The following is a 21,760-nucleotide window of genomic DNA, read 5'->3' as shown; positions in this document are numbered from 1 at the left end:
ATATCCCATTACTGGCAACAGATGATGCACCAAAATACCTCAGGTCTCCTATTTAAGAAAAACAAGAAAGGAAAACAGAATTTTAACAACAGTGCAACAGAGGTCTCAGTTCTCACCTTAGACTTGATGTGGAAGGATCGTTGTCCTCCAACTGCAATTTGCTTTTTCATGACACTGAAGTGGTTGAACCGACAGATGAGGAGGCCGGCACTGTGGACACGCAAGTTGAAGTCAACATCATCACATGTAAATCTGGAAAGAAAAAATCATAGCAGGTCAGAGGAATGTTCCTCATCACGCACTGACCAATACAAGCACTCAGAGCCTTTGATCAGCACCACGGAAAGGACAGGTATCAAACATACTGACCCTCCACCAATCCCATCAGTCAGGGAAAGGGGCTTCAGCTTTCTAGTAATAAACTAGGTTAGCTTAGTTTGAGAGGACCAGAATGAGGGAGAAAAGCACTTAGGGAGGGAAAGGATCAAAAACATAAAGTGGAAAGGCAGTAAATTGCTAAGGAAAATACCCAGGAGTTAAAACAATTTTTGCCTTTTACTACAACAATGGAGCCATAAGAAATTTCTACATACATTAATACCCCAAATACAGTAAAGGAAATTAATTCCTTGGACTTCCAAGGAAATGGATGAGGCCTTACATTGATTTATCAAATGCACAGAATTATCTGACTACTCATTTCCCCCTCAGAATATTAATAGCTAGCAATTTTTTCAGTGTTCCTCTACAGAACTGATGTAATTTTATTTTAGAAACAAAAGCTATTTGAAGGCACGGAGTCTTTATACAAGAGAACTGCTTAGACACAAGAAAAGATTAAGAAGAATGAGGCCAAACATCCCTGAGCTAAATCTGACCCATTTAAAAAATATGAGGGAACAGAATAAAAGCTAAACTCCTAAAGCTGACTAAATTCAAATACTCTGATCTCTGGAAAATTCAGACTCAGTTCTCCATTTTGAATATATTTATTACAAAGGAAACCGGGTGATGTGCAGAACCACTGGATTGACATCCAGGGCTTGAATTTAAGCTAACTGAGCCATCAGTGCAACAGTCAACATCAGTGAGAAACATGGCATTCAGTTAGAGATTTTTAAATTTTTGCCTTCGATGCTAGCAATATCTACATGGTTATTTGATATCCCTGACTGTCACTGTCTCTGGGTTTTAAAATGTACCTTTTTCCTTGCCCAGGCTTGGAATGCCGTGCAATACTTCACACTCAGCAGTACCCACACAGGATTAACCTGAGCCTCCTGTGGTTCAAAGACAGAGGCAGGAAATGGGTGGTGTGATGTGGCATTCCTGACATTTTAGCATTGTTGCTTGCACTCATATAATTTTGCTTAATTGCCATTGTCCCCATTTGGCCTTCATACATAATGCTTCATAAGGTAACACAGGCAGCCTGGGAGCATAGTTCTCTACTAAGAGATGCACAGGGGCAAATTTGCTCTTTTAAGATGCTAGGCTGGTGACAATATAAATATAGAACATCTGTTCATTCAGAAAATAATGAATGCAGAATGCTTCCCTGCAGTTATAAGTAAGCTTGGGCCTCAAAAGATATCTTCTTGAGTTAGCAGAGTTCTTCTGAAAAGCACAGTGCCTGATGTTCAGTTACCTAAGTGTAGCTGTGTAGAGCCATTTTAATTACCTGGGCTATCCCACCCAGCTTACAGAAAATCACACATTTCATGTCATACCTGCCAGCCCCATATGGATGTCTTCTATATTTTAAGGCACTGAAAGACCAGTTTTAGACAAGTAAATCCCATCTCCAGTGATATATATACACTTCATTCTGATGTTAGAAATGCATGTCTCTCAGAAATGGGAGGAAACCCACAGTTTATTTCAAACAGATCACTGAAATTCTGTGAGACTATGAACCTAGTGAATACAGTTCTGTTAACTGTGGTAATGCTGTGCATGACAAAATTATAATCTGATACATCCTAAGTGGCACAATAACAGAAAAAGTGGGGTTTCTGAGACAGATGAATGTGAGAAAAAACCACCAATGTGAACAAGACTTATTTATTTTTTTCTCCTGATTGTCCTGATGAGCACATATGTGGTATGCTGCAGTGTTGTGCTACACAGGGTAAAAAGCCCATATATATATATATCAGAATGAGATTTGGTTATGCACCAATCATTCATCTATCCCTGTCTCCTTTGGAAGGGAGAGCAGTTAGCAGACAAGAAGGGAAGTACATTATTTACCAAAGGCCACTTGGAGTAGATCAATACTGCAGAGTACACTGCTGTCTATGTCTATGCTGTCACTTTGTTATCACTGTTTTATTTGGAATTATAGAAATTAATGCCTTTTCCCAACTGGGAAAAGGCATTAATTGGCAGAACTGGCAGCCTGGGAAGGATTTGAATCACCAGTAAGAAAACAAAAACTGTCTGTATGCCATTCACAACCTCCCTAAAAAAAACAAGAGCTTTGTTTAAGCTTTGTTTGTTTTTTAAAAAACTTCCTTTATTTGGTTCATCCCCTCTGCTGAAAAGTGCTACTGATTGACTTACCTGTTCTGATTGTACTGTACATTCTGTGTCAGATCCACATTCAGCATAATGAAGTCATGCACGTGGCAGCAGGAGAATGGTTCCTTGATCTCAGCACTGTTTGTTTTACTGGACCATTTCCTCATTCCAATTAGGGCATAATGAGTGACATTGGGAGTTGCTTCAATGTGTTGCAGAATTTGCTTCAGGGAAACATTCCTTTCAGTCCATGTATAGTCACTACAATAATTATAAAAATGTGTTAATTTTAAAATATATAGAGAACATTCAAAATCTCTTTCCACTGAAGAGCAGTTCTTAACTGTTGAAGTTGTTATAACTTTCAGGTAGATAACTTCAGTGTTGTCTTAATTTACTATATTTTTTTGTCTCTCACTATAGTTAAAATTATGTGGTGGGGACTGGTATGACAGATCTGTAATTTAGTCTACATTTCTCAAAATATTCACTCAGATATGTAAACTTTTAAAGTTACCTAGATAATATTCCAATGAATCTTGGAGAGCTGCTGACTTGTGGCATAACTTAAGCACAAACTATTAAGATCCTTCTAGCCCACCCCTAGAGTCCATAAATCTCAGTTTTCATTGCTGTCATTGTCTCTGAAAGTTTGCTGTAAATTCTGCATAGTCTGTTCATGGAATAGATAAAAATATCTAGCACAAACAATATTCTGATGCAATGAAAACAAAAATGCTAGTTCAGGGATTTGAGGAACTCATAAAGGAGACACACAGACTGGGACTGACAAAAGAGCCACAACTTGCACAGAACTGTCATTTTCGGTTCCCTAGAAAAATCTGGTGAAAAATGGACACGTGAATGTCCATGCTGTCCAGTGTATCAGAGAGGGTTTACAGAGTCTGAAATCTGCAGTCCAAGTAACTCTAGCTTCAACAGCAATGGCTGCAGGGCACATAAATCCTCAGGGGACAGGAATGAACAACAGGAACTACACTACATGCCATGCAAAGACAGATACCTAGGAAAGTACTCTCCTTGGGCAAACATTATTCCCTGCTTGTACAGGGTAGAAGTTGCAGTGTAGCAAAAATGATTTCAAAACTACATGCAGAGAAAGGTTAAAAGAGATGGGATGAAAAAGCATATATTACAGTATTTACCTTTTCCTGTCTCCTGAACAATCCACTTCTACTGCATTCCACATAACACAGGAGTCATCTGAAATGACAATGAAAGGCCAAATATCCTGGGGTTTTATCCCCAGCTCTTCCTGCCGATTCCGTTCGAGCTCCAGGTTATGATAAGACAACTCTTTAATCAGGAAGTGTGCAGCACCTGAAACCATGGACATAAACCACCAGATTAAAAACAGGGGCACAAACTGTTTCCTTTTAAATCAGAAGCCTTTTGAAGTGAATATTTCTGCACAGACAAGGGTATAAATCACTCTGACGATTTTAACCCCACCACTACCCAGAGCCAACTTGCTCTTTCACTTGCCAAGCAAGTGACTTAAAAAACCACATTGGGAAGGATGAAAAATGTGGTAAAGATTTTCTAGTGTCTTAAGGATTTAGTGACTACTTCTTTTCAGTGACATTATTTGGTTCGTTATCATCTCTTAGTGCAAAGAGCTAGACATGTTGACTGACCAGCTTTCCAGTGAATGACACTGGAAATTGTCCCTGATGATCTACTTTGAATGTTTGTCACTACTGTTGTATATAAGGTGCTCCAGCAGCACAAGCAATGGGTTGACTATTTCACAGATGTTATATTAGCAGAACCTTCCTGAGGGATGTACCCAACCAGAGCATCACTGCCCATGCAAATAGCTCACATTTTATTTCCACAAGGAAACAGAGGCAGCAACTCCATTTGAGCTGTAACACCCTCAGCTTCTTTCAAAGACAATAGAAGAATTAAGTATTTCTAGGGTGCAACTCATTTAGCTTGTTCTAGGCGTCCTGGATTAAGAGAAATGTATCTTCTGCTGTGACACATTGTCTTCAGAGGGAATCCAGATCACCACATCAGACATCCTAGCTGCAAGCTGTGGGTCCACATTGCACTGTCAAATAACCACACCTAAGGATCCAAGTTGTGTGTCCACATTTTTTAGAACTTCTTGTTCCACTTACCTACTCCTGCACTGTTGAAAATGCTTGGAAGAACAAGCATGATGTGGTTGGGCCAATACTTCTTATAGATGGCCATTTCATACTCCTTGACAACTAAAACATGCAAATGACTGGCTCCATCCATTGCATGATATAAATTGAAAAGTCCATGTTCATGACGGCCAGTGGTGGGAGTAAAAGTGGGGCTTTTTATGTAATCTTCACTCTGCAGGTAAAAAGAAGTGTGAGTTTATTAATCTGGACAGAAAAAGGAGAAATAGATTCTCCAGGAGAATAAATCAGATCCACTAACACTAGACAAACTGACACATTTTAAACTTCCTTGACAGGAAAATAAACAACTTTTAAAAGAATTGTAAAAAAGAAAACTCTATCATTTAGCTTAATTGACCAATGAGAGTGTGGTGGGATGGACAGGACTGCTAACCTTGGCCTGCCAAATGCAGAGGTACCTTGAGGATAGATCTGCAAGAGGATTTAGGACCATATGATATAGGACTGCAAGAAACGCCTTACTCCAAAACTACAGGACAACTCTTCTGAATGGAGCAAGGGAATAGAAAAAGAAGCAAAGGGAGCATAGTCCTTAAATGTCAAAGCCTCAACCAGGTCAGTGGCAGAAGCAAGAAAAGAATCCACAAGGACCCAGTGCAGAGCTCTAACCATGTAGCCAAGCACAAGTTTACTGGGTGACGGAGAGCAGGAGATGCCATTCTTACATTGCTGTTGTGTTGCTGTCTTGCTTCTTCTATTTAAAACTTGAACTGGAGAGTGATATTGATTGATTACTGTTTATTGGAAGCAGCTTATTTTCTCCAGGAAAGAAGTGCTATACTGCTTACTGCTGTTCCACAAATTGCTTCAGTACTCCAAGCAGTGTGGCCTGAGCAAGGCACAGCTTCACCTTAGATGTGGGCATCAGGGATCTCTGTAAAGGTCAACATCTCTGCACCAGTGTGGTCTCACCTTGAATATTCTGTGCAGTTTTGGGCACCACAATATAAGAAAAATATTAGACTATTAGAGAGTGTCCAAAGGAAGGCAGAAAATATGGTGAAGAGCTGTGAGGGGAAGCTGTATGAGGAGTAGCTGAGGTCACTTTTTCTGTTCAGCCTGGAGGAAACTGAGGGGAGACCTCACTGCAGTTCCAGCTTCTTTGTGAAGGGATGAGAAGGGGCAGGCACAGATCTCTTCTCTCTGGTGAGCAGGGACAGGACCTGAGTAAATGGCCTGAATGGAGTCAGGGGAGGTTTAGGCTGGATATCAGGAAAAGGTTCTTCCCCCTGGGGTGGTTGGGCACTGGAAGAGGCTCCCCAGGGCAGTGGTCACAGCACCAGCCTGACAGAGCTCAAGAAGCGTTTGGACAATGCTCTCAGGCACGTGGTGTGACTCCTGGGGATGGTGCTGTGCAGGACCAGCAGTCGGACTCAGTGATCCTTGTGGGTCCCTTCCAACTCTGTGAAGGGACACATTTATTCTGTGATTCTGTGGTCAGAGCCTGTCAAATATATACCTTCCTACACGCATAACGTGTGATTCTTTATACAGTCTTGAAACCATAACTAGGATTCTTTGAAAGCATTGTTTTTATATGAAAGTAACTAAGCATTTCTGCAGAATAAAACAGGATGTTCCACTGGTTTTTCTCTACAGAAAAAAAAATGCTCTCTCATACTAATGGTATGATAAATGAAATAATATCTTTGAGTTTCTTTGCAGGAACTATTCTCACTTTAACATCTTAAACCCATAACCAAAGACCTTTTGTCACAGATAAGACAGTTTATACCAAAGGATCAACCTTGACTCTGACCAAAAGATAGAGCTTTTTGGTGTCTCAAAAATTTTTTTCACATATCCCTTTCTGGGAGAAAATACAAGCTTAGCAAAAGGACAACTTCATTGTCTCTTGATAGTAGGAATAGTAGTATAGAGAATACTAATTCAACAAATTTTGAAATTGGTGGTGTCTTTCTTCTATATATGGCTATAAATATAAATAAAAATAATCCAGCTACCTTATCTGTGACTAGCGGTAGCCTCATACTTTCCAGTTGTCTTCCTGGTTGGCTAAAGACAAAATGATGCTCCTTTGATTTTGGAATGATAAAATGCAGCTGTATTTCTTCTCCCAGCATAGAATAGGAAAAGGCAAATGCATGCAGAGTGGACTCATAAATCTAAGGATGGGAAAAAATGTGATAATTCCAGTTAAAGTCAAACCACAAGGTATCAGTGTATTTTATATACATTTCCAACATTGCTGAACAGATCACAGTCACTAACTGTATGACATTAGATTTAACTTCATTATTCATAAGTGTTAAGTAATATTCCCTAGGCTAGAACTTACACTAAAAAAATACAGATCAAAGCGTTCTCCCTTTTGAAACTGTAGTTTCAGTTTCATCTTGCAGATGGTACCAATACTTAAAGGCCCCTCCTGGCTTTCAGAAATAATGGCTCATAAAAAACAGTATTTGCAGTGCTGACACTTTCTTCCTCACATAGGTAAGAAATTAGAGGGTTATTCTGAGGACTACTCCTGTATCAGAAGTAGCACCTGTTGCAGTCACTCAGGTGAAAACTTTTCCACTTAAGAAAAGCCCACTGGAAAGTTTACTGGGAAAGTAGTTTTAACTTGTAGTACACATGCAGATCACAGCACTGAATAAACTTACACCCTTGTGTAAATGACACAAGGGTCAGTCCTCTGAGCTCCCCAAACTGCAGCCTAGTCAAGGCAGGCAAACCTCAAGAAATAACAAAATCTGTAAATCAGCTGTATGTGTACACACCCACAAATTCTAAGCCAATTAAAATACAGTGAATGTACACAAACTGTGTTTGGGCTGTGTGTGCTTCAGCTTCTGATCTGCAGAGTAACACCTGGAAATCTTTACCTGGTACCTGGGATTGAACCCCATGTACTGATGACACTGCTCACAGTGATGGTAGGTGTTGTATGCTGCATACTTGGACAATCTCATCCTAGTTGTTTGACGGCATGTGTACATATCTTCCTGTCTCCTGCTCACTGAGCTGTCTGTTAAGAAAATAAACAAATTAAATGTAACATATATTCAAGGCTAGACTGTATTCTCTTGTGACAGACTGTGTCTGTCACTGAAAGCAGCTTCTAGGAAAATGTCAATATAAAACACATACAAAACTATGAATTCATTCTGAGCACAGTACATGTTATAAATTGCTATGTACAGCAAAGAGACCTACAAGGAATCATCTACAAATTCATGATTATGGTAATTCAGTAGAGATTTCACATGAGGCTGAGATGTAAGCAATGTCTGATCATTAAAATTTTCATTGTTGCTATTATTGGTAGAATGTTTACAAAAGCAATGAATACTAAAAAAGAGCCTTATGAGATTTGCCATTCTGTGACAGACAACTCAGTAGATTATGTGAAATTAATCTGGCAGTTTAGTGATGTTGATCCTTTATGTATATCCATATTTTTCAAAGGATCCTCTTTGTGAGAGATTGGGGGAAGATGAGGTGTATTTTCTGCTGAAAAGGACTTTTTGTTATTTAATCTTCCACTCAGATTTTCAGCATCAGATCAGGTTGCTAAAAGCTTTTCCTTGTCATATTAAGTTTCAAAAATCACCAAGAGTGGAGTTTTCATGGGCAACCTGCTCCACGGTTTGACCACTTTTTATTCTGCAAATATTTTTCATACAATCTAATTGTAATCTCCCATATTGCAACTTGTGCCTGTTGTCTCTTGTCCTTATGCTGTGTATCTACAATAGTTTGTTTCTATAAATTCCCATTAGGAAGTTGAAGACAGCATTCAGATGCACCTGCTAGATGAACCCAATTCACTCCAATTTTCTCCATATCTTAGTGGCTGCTCACTGGCCTCACTTCTCTATGACAATGTCTTTCTCATATTGGGAAGCCAAAAACTTGACAGAGTACCCAGATGTTTCCTTAGAGTTGCCATCACAGAAGAATAATCACTTCCCTTGACCTGTTGCTAGATTATTAGTAAGCCATTAACCCAGTGGAGAACTGGTGACTCATGTTCAATTGTTGTCAACCAGCACCACCAAGTCACCTTTATCAAAGCTGCTGTCTCTAGAGCTGGCCCCAGACTTGTACAGCTGAATAAAGTTATTCTATTCCAAGTGCAAGGGGCATGTTGGGTGAACTGTTCAACAGGGTCCTGTTCCTGAGGTTCTGTGATGTTGTTTACAGGGGTCTTAGGATGAGGGAAGAGACAAGAGAGTTGACTCTATGTTCAAAAGGCTTGGTTTATTATTTTATTATATATATTATGTTAAAAATTATACTAGAAGAATAGAAGAATGGATTTTGGCAGAAGGCTAGCTAAGAATAGAAAAGGAATCAATAACAAAGGTTTGTCTCTGACCGAGGCTGTCTGGACAGCTGGACTGTGATTGGCCATTAATTAGAAACAACCAGTGAGACCAATCACAGATCCACCTGGTGCATTCCACAGCAGCAGATAAGAATTGTTTACACTTTGTTCCTGAGGCCTCTCAGCAGCTCAGGAGGAAAAAATCTTAAGGAAAGGATTTTTCATAATACATGTTGGTAACAAGGTTCCACTTCTCCAGCCTGCCAAGGGCTTTCCGAACAGCAGGGTTTCCTCCCTGCCACCCACTCCCATGGGCCTGTGTATGTCCAGCTGGCTAATTCAGAGCACTAACTCACACATCAATACTCCAGAAATCTAGGTCTGGGCATGTTCATCTCATGCTTTCCAAACCTAACCTAAAACTTAAAAAAATGAACCTATCCCTACTTTTAAGTACAAAGCTAACTTAATGCACATAAATCATTGCATTGCTACAGAGCAAGACAATGCTACTTTAGAAAATGATTCAAATGCACAAACTTATTGTAGAATTAGAGCTTTTTTAATGAAAGACTATCCATATAATATTCCATAAGTAATTTATAAGGGTCATACTCTGGTACTTCATCTGGAAAACTTTAAATCTTTTTTCACTATTACTTAATCAGAAGCAATTCTGATATTTTATCTCTGTTTAAAATTTAACAGGATTCTCACATTAAAAACAAATAAATACATAGACGTGTACCAATAAGGATTTCAAAAATTCTAACCTTCACTGTCTATAGTCTGAAGCTTTGAACAAATCAGACTTGCATCTTCATATTTTGGATCATGGATGGTGTAGTCAAAAGGCATCTTCTTAAATGACTCCAAATCTGGCCACATATCTCCAGGCTGATGGTAGTATTGATCAGATTCTTCTTTCATGTCTATGATATTGTTGAAAAATAAGAATTCAGAATTTTTTAAAGATCTTTATTATATTGCTTTAGATGGTTTTGCTGTACCTATTATTCCTGCTTTATTTTTTCTTTCATTAGTCTGATGACACAATATCATTATGCACCAAGAGGTAAACTTTTGCACAAATGAACCTTGCACCTCAATCCAATTCTACCTTTTAAAAATTATCTTCATGTCCTGTCTGACAGAAATACATCTGAAAACACGGATGAGTAAATAAAGCAAGTTTGGACTAAAATTAGATATTAGAGAGCAGAAATTTCCTTCCCTCAGGTAATCTTGTGTAATAAGAAAATGTGACATTGTTCCTCAGGGTATAAATCTGACAAAATTTCAATGATTCCTTTTATATGCTTTACCACTGAAGTTCATTCCAATTCTACACTGAAGACCAATGGCTGGATATCATTTAATATACATAAATGCTGTCAATCTCTTTCCACAAACAAACAGAGGTATGTTCTTTGCCTAAATTCTAAATAATGAATAAAATAATAAAATATTCTTAATTCATTCTTAAAATATTCAAAGATATGATGAAGAATGATCTTCAGTTGAAGATCAGAAAATATTTTTCTTAGAGTATTTATATAATGTAAAGCAATTGCAAAGGTGAATGGGATAGAATACACATAGAATATACAGACAACTATATTTCAATTTAGCAAAACAATTTTCTATTGTCTCTAGAATATTTTTATATCAGGAACTTACTAATGTTGATTTCTTCCTCATCATAAACATCCACTTCTGTCAGTCTGATCAGCATTCGGGACAAAATACTGAGGAACTGCAGATAGGCACCTGTTTTCCCTATCTGTAAACATATAAATGAGAGAAAAAAGAAAAAAGAGTAATATTTTGCTTTTCATCACATTAGTTTTCCACATATCTGGAAATTGTAGCTGTGGTGAAGCTGAATATTAATATTCTGGACTTGGATATCTTTGTTATTTGTATATTCCTTGTCATTAATGAAAAATGTAATGTTCAACAGTTTTATTCTCTCTGTGCCGGAGCCTAGCTGGAAAACACATTTTATATCACAGGCCCAGAGACAAGAATTTTCTCTCCTAATGTTATAGGTTCTACACAGGCAATGAACATTTAAAAATCACATAAGCTCATAAAATTTACAAAGAACCCTCGAATTACAAGATAACTAAAGAATTATCCCAAGCCTTTCATTTCCATATGATTTACCAGAACACTGCCTGCTACTGAAGGGGCAACACATCCCCAAGAGAGCTCCTGCTGGCCACTCCTGAAGGGCACGGTATGTGCAACAGTGTCCTGTTCTCATGCTGAAAATAAAATATTTCCCTTCCAATCTTTTAAAGTTACCTTTAAAAGCCCATTTTAAAATTATCTTAAAATATAACTTTCTCTTTTCTTTTTCATCCCATCAACAGAGCGTATTAACTTTCCCTTCACTACATCAGGAGTATTGCTGGAAGGTGTAAGCCACAGCCAGTGATTTACTCAGTGGGCTGTTCTGTCTTTCACTAGTAGTTTGCTAATGATAACATCAAGTAAATAAGGCCATGTCTCAGCAGGCAGCTTTAAAAACCATGATACTGTGTGTGTATGGGGACTGTATGGTTAACATGTAGATCAGTTACAACACAATGGACAGCAACTGTCTGATTTCACAGAGTGGAATCAGATTTTGGATTAGGTCTATATCACTACTGAATTGAAAACCCAGCTTCACTTCCATTACTGCTAGGACATGTCAGAAGCATAGGGTGTTGGAATTGCTAAACAGAGTATTTAAGTTACTGTTTTCCATCTATGACAAGAAAAATTTTCATTTTCTCTCAACACTTGAGGAAGGGAGGCTTTACATTTGAAGCAAGAGACATTTATTTTGGTCAAAGCTCATTATCTGTTGTTTTTCATATCAGACTGCAGTTTCAACAGTTGCTTTGCAAAGGGTGGATAATGGTCTCCTTATCCCTGTTCTCTGCTGAGAATCAAATGTCAGCACACAACTCTCTATCATCCTGGAGTAACACAGAAAAAAAAGTTACTTCAAACAGAGGAAATGACAGCATGGACTACAGTCAGCCCATGGACCAGATGTTTCTAACTCCCAGTTTTGTTTTTTATGTAAAATCCATTGAAACTGAGAATCTTTTCCTCTGACCCTGGAACAAGGTTCTAAACTTGGCAGCAATGGCTACTCATTGAGGAGCTAAAACAAAACCATCTTATTTTCCCACATTTGAGGCAAACAAAGAAAATACTTTCATTTGTTTTCCTCATGTCTGAAATTACCTTTTTATTCTCTTAGGAACATACTCTTTTAAAGCACCTCTGATCATCTTTTCATTAAACACAGTGTAGCCTGACATATAAACAGTTTCCTAATTTCAAACAAGAGATCATTTATCAAAAACACACCTGTCTCCTTGATATTAGATATCTATATAAAAAATATTTCTTAATCTGTTTGAAGTATATAATTCGAATTGTCAACAGAACAACACACTGAAAACCTTACTTTTTCTCTTTGATATGCATTAAAATTTTATTCTATCAAACTCATGTATTTTTCTTTCCTTGGGGGTCCAGTCTTTGCCAAGGGCTTTTCACAATGTGTGTGGGAGTGATGAGGCTACTGCTGCATGGTGCTGAGATGAAAAGCATCAGTCACCAGTCTCAAGTGTACACAAACTGTAGGGTCATGAGTCAAAAGTGCTGGAAACCACAGGAGGAAAAGTGCTACACCACTAATCTGTAATGCATGCACTTAGGCCATGGCATGCAGCAGATCTTCCCCAATCTCTGTCACATTAAATGTTTCCAATTTAGTACTGTGAGTTTTACAAACTGCTAGATATGAGCAATGCTGTATGTAGAAAGCTGTTGGGAACTTTCAGGAATATCTCCATGTTATTAGAATGTTTCCCTGCCAGAGAAACTGCATGGGCTGTGCACATGCAGTATTCATATTTGGACTCTATTCACTGCACATTTGCTGCTCAAGAAATGAACTGGTGAAAGAGAGAACACCTTTTTCAGGTCATTTTGAGAAGAAGATTAAAAAAAAAAAAAAAAAAGAAAGAAAAGAATGACATCTTATTTACAATCAGCATTTATTCCAGAAGGGAAGAATCTTGAACAAGTGAACTTGTAGCATACCCAGATAGCTAAATGCACCTCTAAAATTAATTGCACTGTTTCATATGTGCACCATCTCAGGAAAAATGGAATAGCACAGAGACTCTTGGTTTGAAAATACTGAATAACTATCGAAAATCACAACTTCCACATCCCCCCATCTTGACCCATCTGTCACTACCCCCTTTTCCAAGAGTTTGTGCATTGTAAGTAACTACAAAGAGATCCTGCAAGCAGGGTATGCACACCTTTGAAGCATAATCCTCTGCATAATGGGATCCTGCCCATCCCCTGTCTCCTAACTGCAATAAACAGGAGATCTGAAAAGAAACTTTAAAGTGGATACCTGATTGGTCTGCAGTTTTACATGGCTTTAGGGGAGTCAAGCACAATGCTGTGCTGATCCTAACTAGTGACTCTGGGCTAAGCATGATATATTAATAATGACAACAACTGGTAAGGAAGTACTCTGAGCAAGGTTTTTTTTCCCCATATCCTGTCTTTGCTCTGGACACCAAAGTTGCAAACAGATTAAAAGACTGAAGGAACCTAGAACTGGGCTGTATTTTTACAGTTTCTGAAACAAAATGTACATGAGAGCGGCCACTATGACAAACAGCTCTGCTTTCCAGAAAAAAGGTTCCTCAAACATGTGGCAGTGCTCAGTGCTTTGTAAGATAAGGCACCTGGGGGGCAATATTCCCAAATAATGGCAGCATTACTCTAATTTGTTTCTGTCTATCTGACTTTGGAAGACAGAAGTCTGAAGAATCAGACTTGGAAGAAGAAAACAACAGAAGACTAAGAAATTAAAATCTCAAATCCTGTGAAAACTGATGATAACTAGAGAATTTGGGGCCTGATGAGATTTACGGGGTTTGTTTCTATTTTCATCCTTAGTGTCACAGATTATTTAACCCTTAAAATACTAAGAATATGCTTACTCTGCAGCTCTTCATTCATGAGGAAGAGGAAGGAATATGAATTCAAATTCTTTCCTGAAGAAAATTTGACATATATATGAAGGTCTAGTTTTTCTATCAAAGACATATATTACCAAAAAGAAGGGGAAAAATCTCCAAAGATTTTGACCACTGAACTCTGCTTGCCATAGATATCAAGCATAGGGTGCAAACAAACTAAGAATCTGAGAGAGAGCATTCCAGTGAGATAAACTGCATGTGTCCCTCCATGCATCCATGGAATGACATTCAAAAGTGCTGTTGTAGAAGGTGTAACAGTAATGAGCTTGGTTTTTGAACTTGTTCCATATGCTGGATACTAGGACCACTAGAAGTACTTTATTATTCTTACATGTTGGTATAAAGCATCATCTGATTTCAGGCCTCATATTTGGAGAAATATGGCGAAAGGGGAAATAATTCCATAAGGCTTTTCTATTCTAATTTCCAGGTAAGACAGTTCTTCACATACCATGAGAGTGGTTTTCAAACTGTGGCCTGTGAATCAATGATGATTTGCAGAAAACATGCTGATGATCCACAGACAGTTGGTCAAATGTTGATGGCTCTTCTCCGTGTTTCCACATGCTACATTCTTCTAAAACACAGCTAATAATAGATATATTAAATATTTCCCTAATATTTTTCTTACACAAGCTGAATGGTATATACTACTCATTGTAATGAGATTTTAATAAAGGTAGAGTAATAACATGGGCAGCAGTTTTCTTCTTCAGGAAGTGTCTTAAGACATGCTTGCTCCATTCCCTGGGTGTGGTGCCACAGGACTGAGCTGTGCTCACCAGCAGCTTCCACGCTTCAGGAAAATGCCAGTTCTAAATTGTAAAATCCAATTAAAAAACTGAACATATGAAACCCTGATTTGCAGTTTGGGGAACTTTAAGATGAATGTTCTGAAGAAAAAAATACTTGAGAGAATATAGAATTCCATATAGGCATTTGCATGGGTGTACCAGAGAGCAGATGTTGAGCCATAGGTACGGTACGTATTGCTCATGGAGATGTATATTAAATTATACTCACTGGCCCATTTGTTTCACTTTGATCCTGTGAGCTAATTACAGACATATTATCCCATACCTATCCAGGTTTTCCTAAAGCCTATTGTAAAAATAAGACATTTATTGCCTTCTAATGTACATAACTGTCCTTTTAAAAATGCCTCAAGTCTTCCAGCAAAATATTTTGACCAGTACATAGGTAAAATATCTCTGTGAGAGAAGGGTAAGCATATTTAGTTTCTAATTTCCCTGACAGTGAGAATTGTCATTTTGATTCTCTAATGTGCCTAGTCTTCTGCTCTGTTGATTTCATATTTTTCATTTTAATCAGAAAATTGCTTCCTGATTTAAATTTTAGTAAAGGAATCGCTGCCTGATAAAGAAAACAAGTAATTACTAATTTTTGGGAAGATACTATTCTGGAAGTCTTACACTTTGGCTGAGATGTTACCAACATTTAGATATGAGCTGTCTAATAATTGTTTTCATTTCTGCCTATACCTCTTGATGCAGTAAGCATTAAGTCCATATGAAATGTTAATATTATCAAAAATAATTAATAAAACCTACTTTAGGAAGGAAAATTATTTCTTCTCAAAAGAGAAGGATAATTCTAATTTCTGCATAATTTATTGCTACTATTCCCTTCAAGAAACTCTGCACTGTTATACCTTAAATCAACACACATATTTTTAAGGCTATTTGTTTGGTTTACAGGCATTTTAAGTACTTTGGGAGGATAAAATAATAAAGGTAAAAAAGTTGCTGGATTTTTTCCATGAAGATATAAATAAATTAAGAGATTTCCACGGAACAATAGATGGAAAATTCTATTAAATTAATATATAACCCTACATTTTCATATTTAGGTAGAAGATATGAATCTTCTGATTTGATGAGCATGAATTTGTTCTGTGTGAAACAGCTATATTCTTCAGTAAGAACTGAGGAATATAAAATGAATAAACACATAAAAAAGCATCCTTTAGGAACTAATCCAACTGTAGGACCCAATACAACAGTAGGAAATAACCTGCATTGTGAAGACAGCTGAAAAAGAGATGGAGTTTCAAGTAAAAGAATTGTTACCAAGGCTGAAATTCACAGCTGTACAGAGGGTGAAAAGGAGTCCTATTCCATACTTGGAAAAAAGACAGAGAGGTTTGATAGTGAAAAGTGGGCTGACAAATAAAGAAGCTTCCTGTTTGATCATAGTTAAATTGCAAATATCAAGTGTGCGATACATCAAATCCTTCTCACCATGTGTAGTATGCTGTCAGAAATCTCTGAATGACTCTTCTGAGAGCCACAATTTACATTTGGGACTCAAAAGCAAATGAATACCAAAGAAAAAATTTATTATTGGCTAATCTGAATTTAGGATCTGAGTTTAGGATAGCTTTCAGAATCATATCTTTATGGGGTTTGATGTGAATGCAATATAAAATTCTAACAGAAGTTAGAGCCTGTCATTTTGTTACAGCCTGTCATTTTGGGGTTTTTTTGGGGATGAAAATGAACATCTCTCTCCACATTGTATTTATTTTTGGGCTGCAGCTGAGTATGAAATTCCGTTTCTTGATCACATAACACCTCAATATTTGTCACACACAAACTACTTAGATCAAAGGAATGGACAGCGAAAAACTGATAATCAGAATGTTTTCTGGAATCCTTCATGAATCAGAGTAACATTTGTGGGAATTACCAGTATGAAGAGCTCATTTATGCTCCTCTGCTCTTCTGCACCATATATTTAGGTATACAATGGAAACAATAATGTAACAAATAGCAATATGCAGTTGCTTTTTGCCGTGGATGGGCATAGAAGAGGGGATCAAGCTAATTCAGTAACTATCTTTGTATTAATTCTTTGGGTTGATGTTACAGTAACTGGAAACACCTTTGTCTTGCATTTATCCTGTTTGACTTCTGAGGTTCACAGGAAATATATCTGCTCTCAGCAGGCACAGTGCTTCTTCCTATCTTGTTGCTCATACTTCAGTAAAACATGAGGCACAATACTACCATTAGCATGTAACATGTGCACTTAACTGGGAGATACCTTGCTCAGAGATAAGTGCTAAACATTCCTAGAGAATTTACACAAGAAAATTCTCAGAACTAGACCTATGTTCATATATATTTTCAAAGTAATGTAAAAAACTCCTGGGTCAGCTACTCATCCTTTAAATATGGCTCTGCTACTTTGAACTGGCCTTCTTGCATGTATTATTTACAACAGCTTCTATTTCTGTCTGCTGTGCAAAGGAAACAAAATAATTTAATTACAAACTCCCAGCTGCTTTCACATTGATCATAAGAAAGTGGCTTTGTTAAGATCTTTGATCTTTATTTAAAACATAAATGCATATTCAACTTTAACAAACTGGAATTGCACATAAAATCTATCTCTTTAGCAAAGTGTCTTTAGAACATTTTAATGGAGACTAAAGTGAATATTGCTGCAGCTTCTCTGTATTGAAACTCAGGCTAACAGTAAAGAAAGGAAGATATTTTTTATTAGAAGGGATTAGGAAATAAAACATATTTCATTTACTCTCCACAAAAAACCCCACCCCTTCAAGTATGAATAATAATGACTAAATATTTTTTCTGAGATTTTTATAAACCTAAACAAAATAAATCAATGATAATACCTCGTTCTTTTTACACACCTGTGGTGGCCCACTCAGCAGCAGTCTCCTTGGGTGAAAGGTGTCCATTCTGCCCTCATTTCTGTTGTTGTAGTCCATATGGATTGGCTTGGGAACCGTCCACTGGCGGTAGTACAGGGACTGCTCCGTGCACGTCATCATCTTGCTCATAAGAGGACGAAAAGAACTGGCCCACATAACAGAATGGTAAGGCAAGAGGGAAGAGGATTTGGGAAGTCCACTGCTGTCTGTAGAAGTAATAATGTCATAAACCAGTTTGGGCAGGAAAACTATGGGAGGCTGTTTTGATGCTTTGGTCATGGAGCATTGAGACGTCTGTAGGATGTAGGAGTTATGGGTAGGTGCAGAGGAGGAAGAAGAGGAGGAAAAAGGTGGGGAGGATGAGGAGGTGATGGATACTTGAGTACTTTTCATGTTTTGTTTCATATCCAGCTGTTCAGTTACAGGTGGCAAGTGTTTGCTGATTGTTGTTTGTGCCCCCTTGTCTACTTTCTGCTTCTGCCTTTCATAGGTATTTGTAGTTTCTTCAGTGCTGCTACTTAGGGCTTGGGGAGGGGATGACTCAGTGCAGAATGCTGTAATTAAAAGAAAATTTGTATTTCAACACAGTGCAACCATCTCTGTCAATGCCACAGTTGAACAAAACACAACAAATAATCATCTTGATACACTGTCCAGCAAACACTGCTTCTCTTCTTACTTTGACCTTCCTCATACAGGAAGCCATAATGGGACTAGTTTGTAGTATTTGTTTCAATGCAGAAAGTGGCTTTTTAAGTCCTGAAGTAGCATAGGAAATATGTCAGTGATTGCTCTGTCCTGTATTTCCCTCATACATTCCTTGCTGAAGGTGCTCACCAGATACTTTAATCACTCAAGACAAATACAAACTTATGAAACCATTGTTTAAATGAAGGAAATAAGTATTTCCAGGCTATCACCCCACCACACTACAGAAATGTCTACTCAGACTGACATCTAAAAACAGTCCTCTGAGTCAGCTCTGCTCTGACACCCATGTCTGTGTCACTACAGCACTTAGGCTGATCTAATAAAACCTGGCTGATCTAATAAACCTCAAGCACCTGGTGCTACATAATGCATGAGTGCATTCACACAGCTTTGGGTCAGCTCAGAGAACATACTGAACTCATGAATGTTGGCTGGGAATATGGGATGTAGATGCACCCTGCAGGTAATTGCAGATTTTCAGAAAGCTATATATTTTTCCCCTATATATTTTAACTATTAAGATTTATTGGAAGTTTAACACATGTTAAATGGTTCTGAGCATCTTTAACACTTAGTGAGAGAGGGCATGCAAATATTTCACAGTCTTTAAAGCAGAGAGAGAACTGCTTGTAGAATAAGTCTACACAAGGTATAAGAAACATCTGCCTAAGGCTGAATATAGGCTAAACCAGATTTCCTCCCATGGTGAAAAAACCATTCTGGTTCTCAAAAAACCCCCACATTTTGAATGGACAAAAGACAATAGTTTCTCCTTATTTCAAGAAATAGTAAGCTATCCTCTGTCTATTAATCCAAAGTACTCAGTAACAGCCATTAGCAACAAATACAAAAGTGTCACCAGCACTGTGAATGGTTGCAAGTAACACCGGTTGACATCCCACAAAATACCAGTATCCAGGGGCACAGAAAAAAGAGAAATAAAAATATTTCTTTAACCACAGATGTACTGAGGGCACAGAGCCATGGGCAGACCACATGGAAGCACCTAGTTTGGGCACCCCATGGCATGTTAATTTTTCAAGCAAGAAAAGATCCTATCTCTATGCTTCAGAAGTCTAATCCCTATATTTTCTAGTCATCTTAAGGGATCCCATTAAAATAGGCTTGATCAAAACCTTAGTGATTTATGCCTTTTATTATTTATCAAATAAGCTAAGGTCTCTTTTATGTCCTAAACTTAAATTAACAGAGACGATCTTATGGTCTTACTGGAAGCTTTTGAAGAGAGAGATGAAGATGCAGAATCGTGGGAACGTGATCTTTCTCTTTTCATAGGACTTCTTTTTTCTGAAGTAGAGCCTGTTTCATGAATGATAGTAAGGGAAGACAAAATCAAAATATAATTTAGGTAAACCTATAAGTCACAGCTATATTTTCAAAGTAAGGAAAAGTACAGAAGGGTTTGTGTGGGGTTTGTCCTCATCCTGACACTTTTTCCAGTATGAAGAGTATCTGTTCCCAACACAGAATATTGGATCAGCCTACAGTCTAATTTACCTATGCTGAGCTGCAATAGCTTCCGAAATCCAGTGCTGCAACCAGGTAATATCTAGGCCTGTCTCAACCACGGTTTCTCTTCCAGCCCATGTCTTACATTCCCCACTAATCCAGTGCCAGGAAAAGCAGCAGGCAACAAGCTCTATTTTGTCAGTATGTTTTGAAATTGCCTCCTACCCCACACAGCTTTATGGCCAGATTATATCTCAGCTTTTGGTGACGAAAATCCTCAGGTGGATGGCCATCATTCACTTGAGATCCCTAGCTCAGGCTCCTAAGTTAAAATGCTTGTTTCTGTACAGTATTAACGTGATAAACAGAGACATAAGCACTGCCATCAGCAAACTTAGACTGTAAGCCTGTCTCACATGTTCTGAGTTGGACTCTGGATGATCACACCATACTTCATGGACTAGGAGAGCAGCCGTAGGCATCACAGGAGCCCAATTGGCTCAGATCACCTACAATCTCAGCACTCTTCAACCAAATGCACAGAACTGCTCATCAAAAGGAGTACCCATCACATCTGAGGCAGGCATCTATTGAACACAGTTTGAGTATGACCCCAGGTATTTCATTCCTCTATGAAGAGTCTATACTGGATTAAAGAAAGTATTTTTGTTCAGCTTGTTCTGCTGTCATTTTCAGTGAGTAAGAATTTCCTAGGTGAACTTGGAAGGTAATTGGGTTTCTTCCTCCTCATAGTACAGAAAAGGGAATGAAGGCAAGTTGTTTGAGATTTAAACACTTTACAGAGATAAAAATCCTTTGTTTTCCACAGGCACAATAGATAGTAAAAAAAGTGTAAAAAACTCATAAATAACTGATAATGTCCATCAATTATAACTCAAAAAACCCCAGAAAGTAATTGTTCCTGGGTAAATTATTGTTGGGTTTTACATATTAGTATGTTCTGAATTGATTTCTTAAGAAATGATGAATTCACAAACTCTACACTGTTAATTTGAATTCATGGGCATTTTAAAGGAGAACTCAGAAGTTTCTGTGTTGAGATATATTTTCTATCCATACTATTTAACACCTTACAAGCAAGGGACAACTCAGCTGTTTCCTTGAAAGGAATCTTTATCACTGACATCCTTGTATGGACAGGTTCAGTAGCACCAGGAGCTGCCACTGAGGGTAGGGATGCAGTCACTGCTGCTGCTTCTCAGACAGCAAATCTCACCCTTCCCTGCTGGGGAGGCAGAGTGCAGAGGGTCCTCAGAACAGTGAGTGTAACCTGGTGTTCCTCCCCGAGCTCCACTTTGTGGCTGTCAGAACATAGAGGGCAAAGGAGGAACACAGGAGGGAGCCAGAAAACAGAAAGAGATTAACAGCAGTAGAACTGCAAGTTAAAATGCATCAGCAGCAGAAGGGTGAGAAAACAGAGGTTCAATGAGATCAAACAAAAGTAAGGAGCAGAGCACACTCAGTAAGACTAAAGTGAGAAAACCTCACCCATACATTTCTGCTTTTGCTCATCATTTTCAATGATTTTACAACTTCTTTTATTACCAGTAATTAAAAAATACCTTCTGTTGCTATTTCTTCATCTTCATTGTCAGTACTGCTTAGTTTCTCTGGGTCACTTTCTAATACATCATTCACAACTGGTTTCTCTGTGTGAATTTCTGAGCTCACAAAGTATGCTGCCAAACCAAGTTCTTGCTCCAGGCTTGTCCGTACCAAAGAAGATGAATTTATTAAACGTAGGTCACAGTATCTCAGTGATCTG

At 38.0% G+C, this 21,760-nt stretch overlaps 1 protein-coding gene across 1 annotated transcript in view; it reads right to left on the bottom strand.

Moving 5' to 3' along the window:
• The window catches only part of GREB1 (growth regulating estrogen receptor binding 1), an 88,092-nt gene that overhangs the window by 5,892 nt on the left and 60,440 nt on the right, over positions 1-21,760 (bottom strand). Inside the window, exons 20-30 of the mRNA XM_018920887.3 lie at positions 21,558-21,757; positions 19,735-19,824; positions 17,773-18,347; positions 10,699-10,801; positions 9,792-9,950; positions 7,574-7,716; positions 6,689-6,850; positions 4,671-4,875; positions 3,690-3,864; positions 2,566-2,784; positions 117-252 (exon numbers count right to left, since the gene is read on the bottom strand). Coding sequence (XP_018776432.1) covers positions 117-252; positions 2,566-2,784; positions 3,690-3,864; positions 4,671-4,875; positions 6,689-6,850; positions 7,574-7,716; positions 9,792-9,950; positions 10,699-10,801; positions 17,773-18,347; positions 19,735-19,824; positions 21,558-21,757 — 2,167 coding nt within the window. The remainder of the gene's footprint in view (positions 1-116; positions 253-2,565; positions 2,785-3,689; positions 3,865-4,670; positions 4,876-6,688; positions 6,851-7,573; positions 7,717-9,791; positions 9,951-10,698; positions 10,802-17,772; positions 18,348-19,734; positions 19,825-21,557; positions 21,758-21,760) is intronic.

This window comes from Serinus canaria, chromosome 3 (genome assembly GCF_022539315.1).
Source record: "Serinus canaria isolate serCan28SL12 chromosome 3, serCan2020, whole genome shotgun sequence".
NCBI lineage: Eukaryota > Metazoa > Chordata > Aves > Passeriformes > Fringillidae > Serinus > Serinus canaria.
This window is presented reverse-complemented; position numbering and strand designations above follow the sequence as displayed.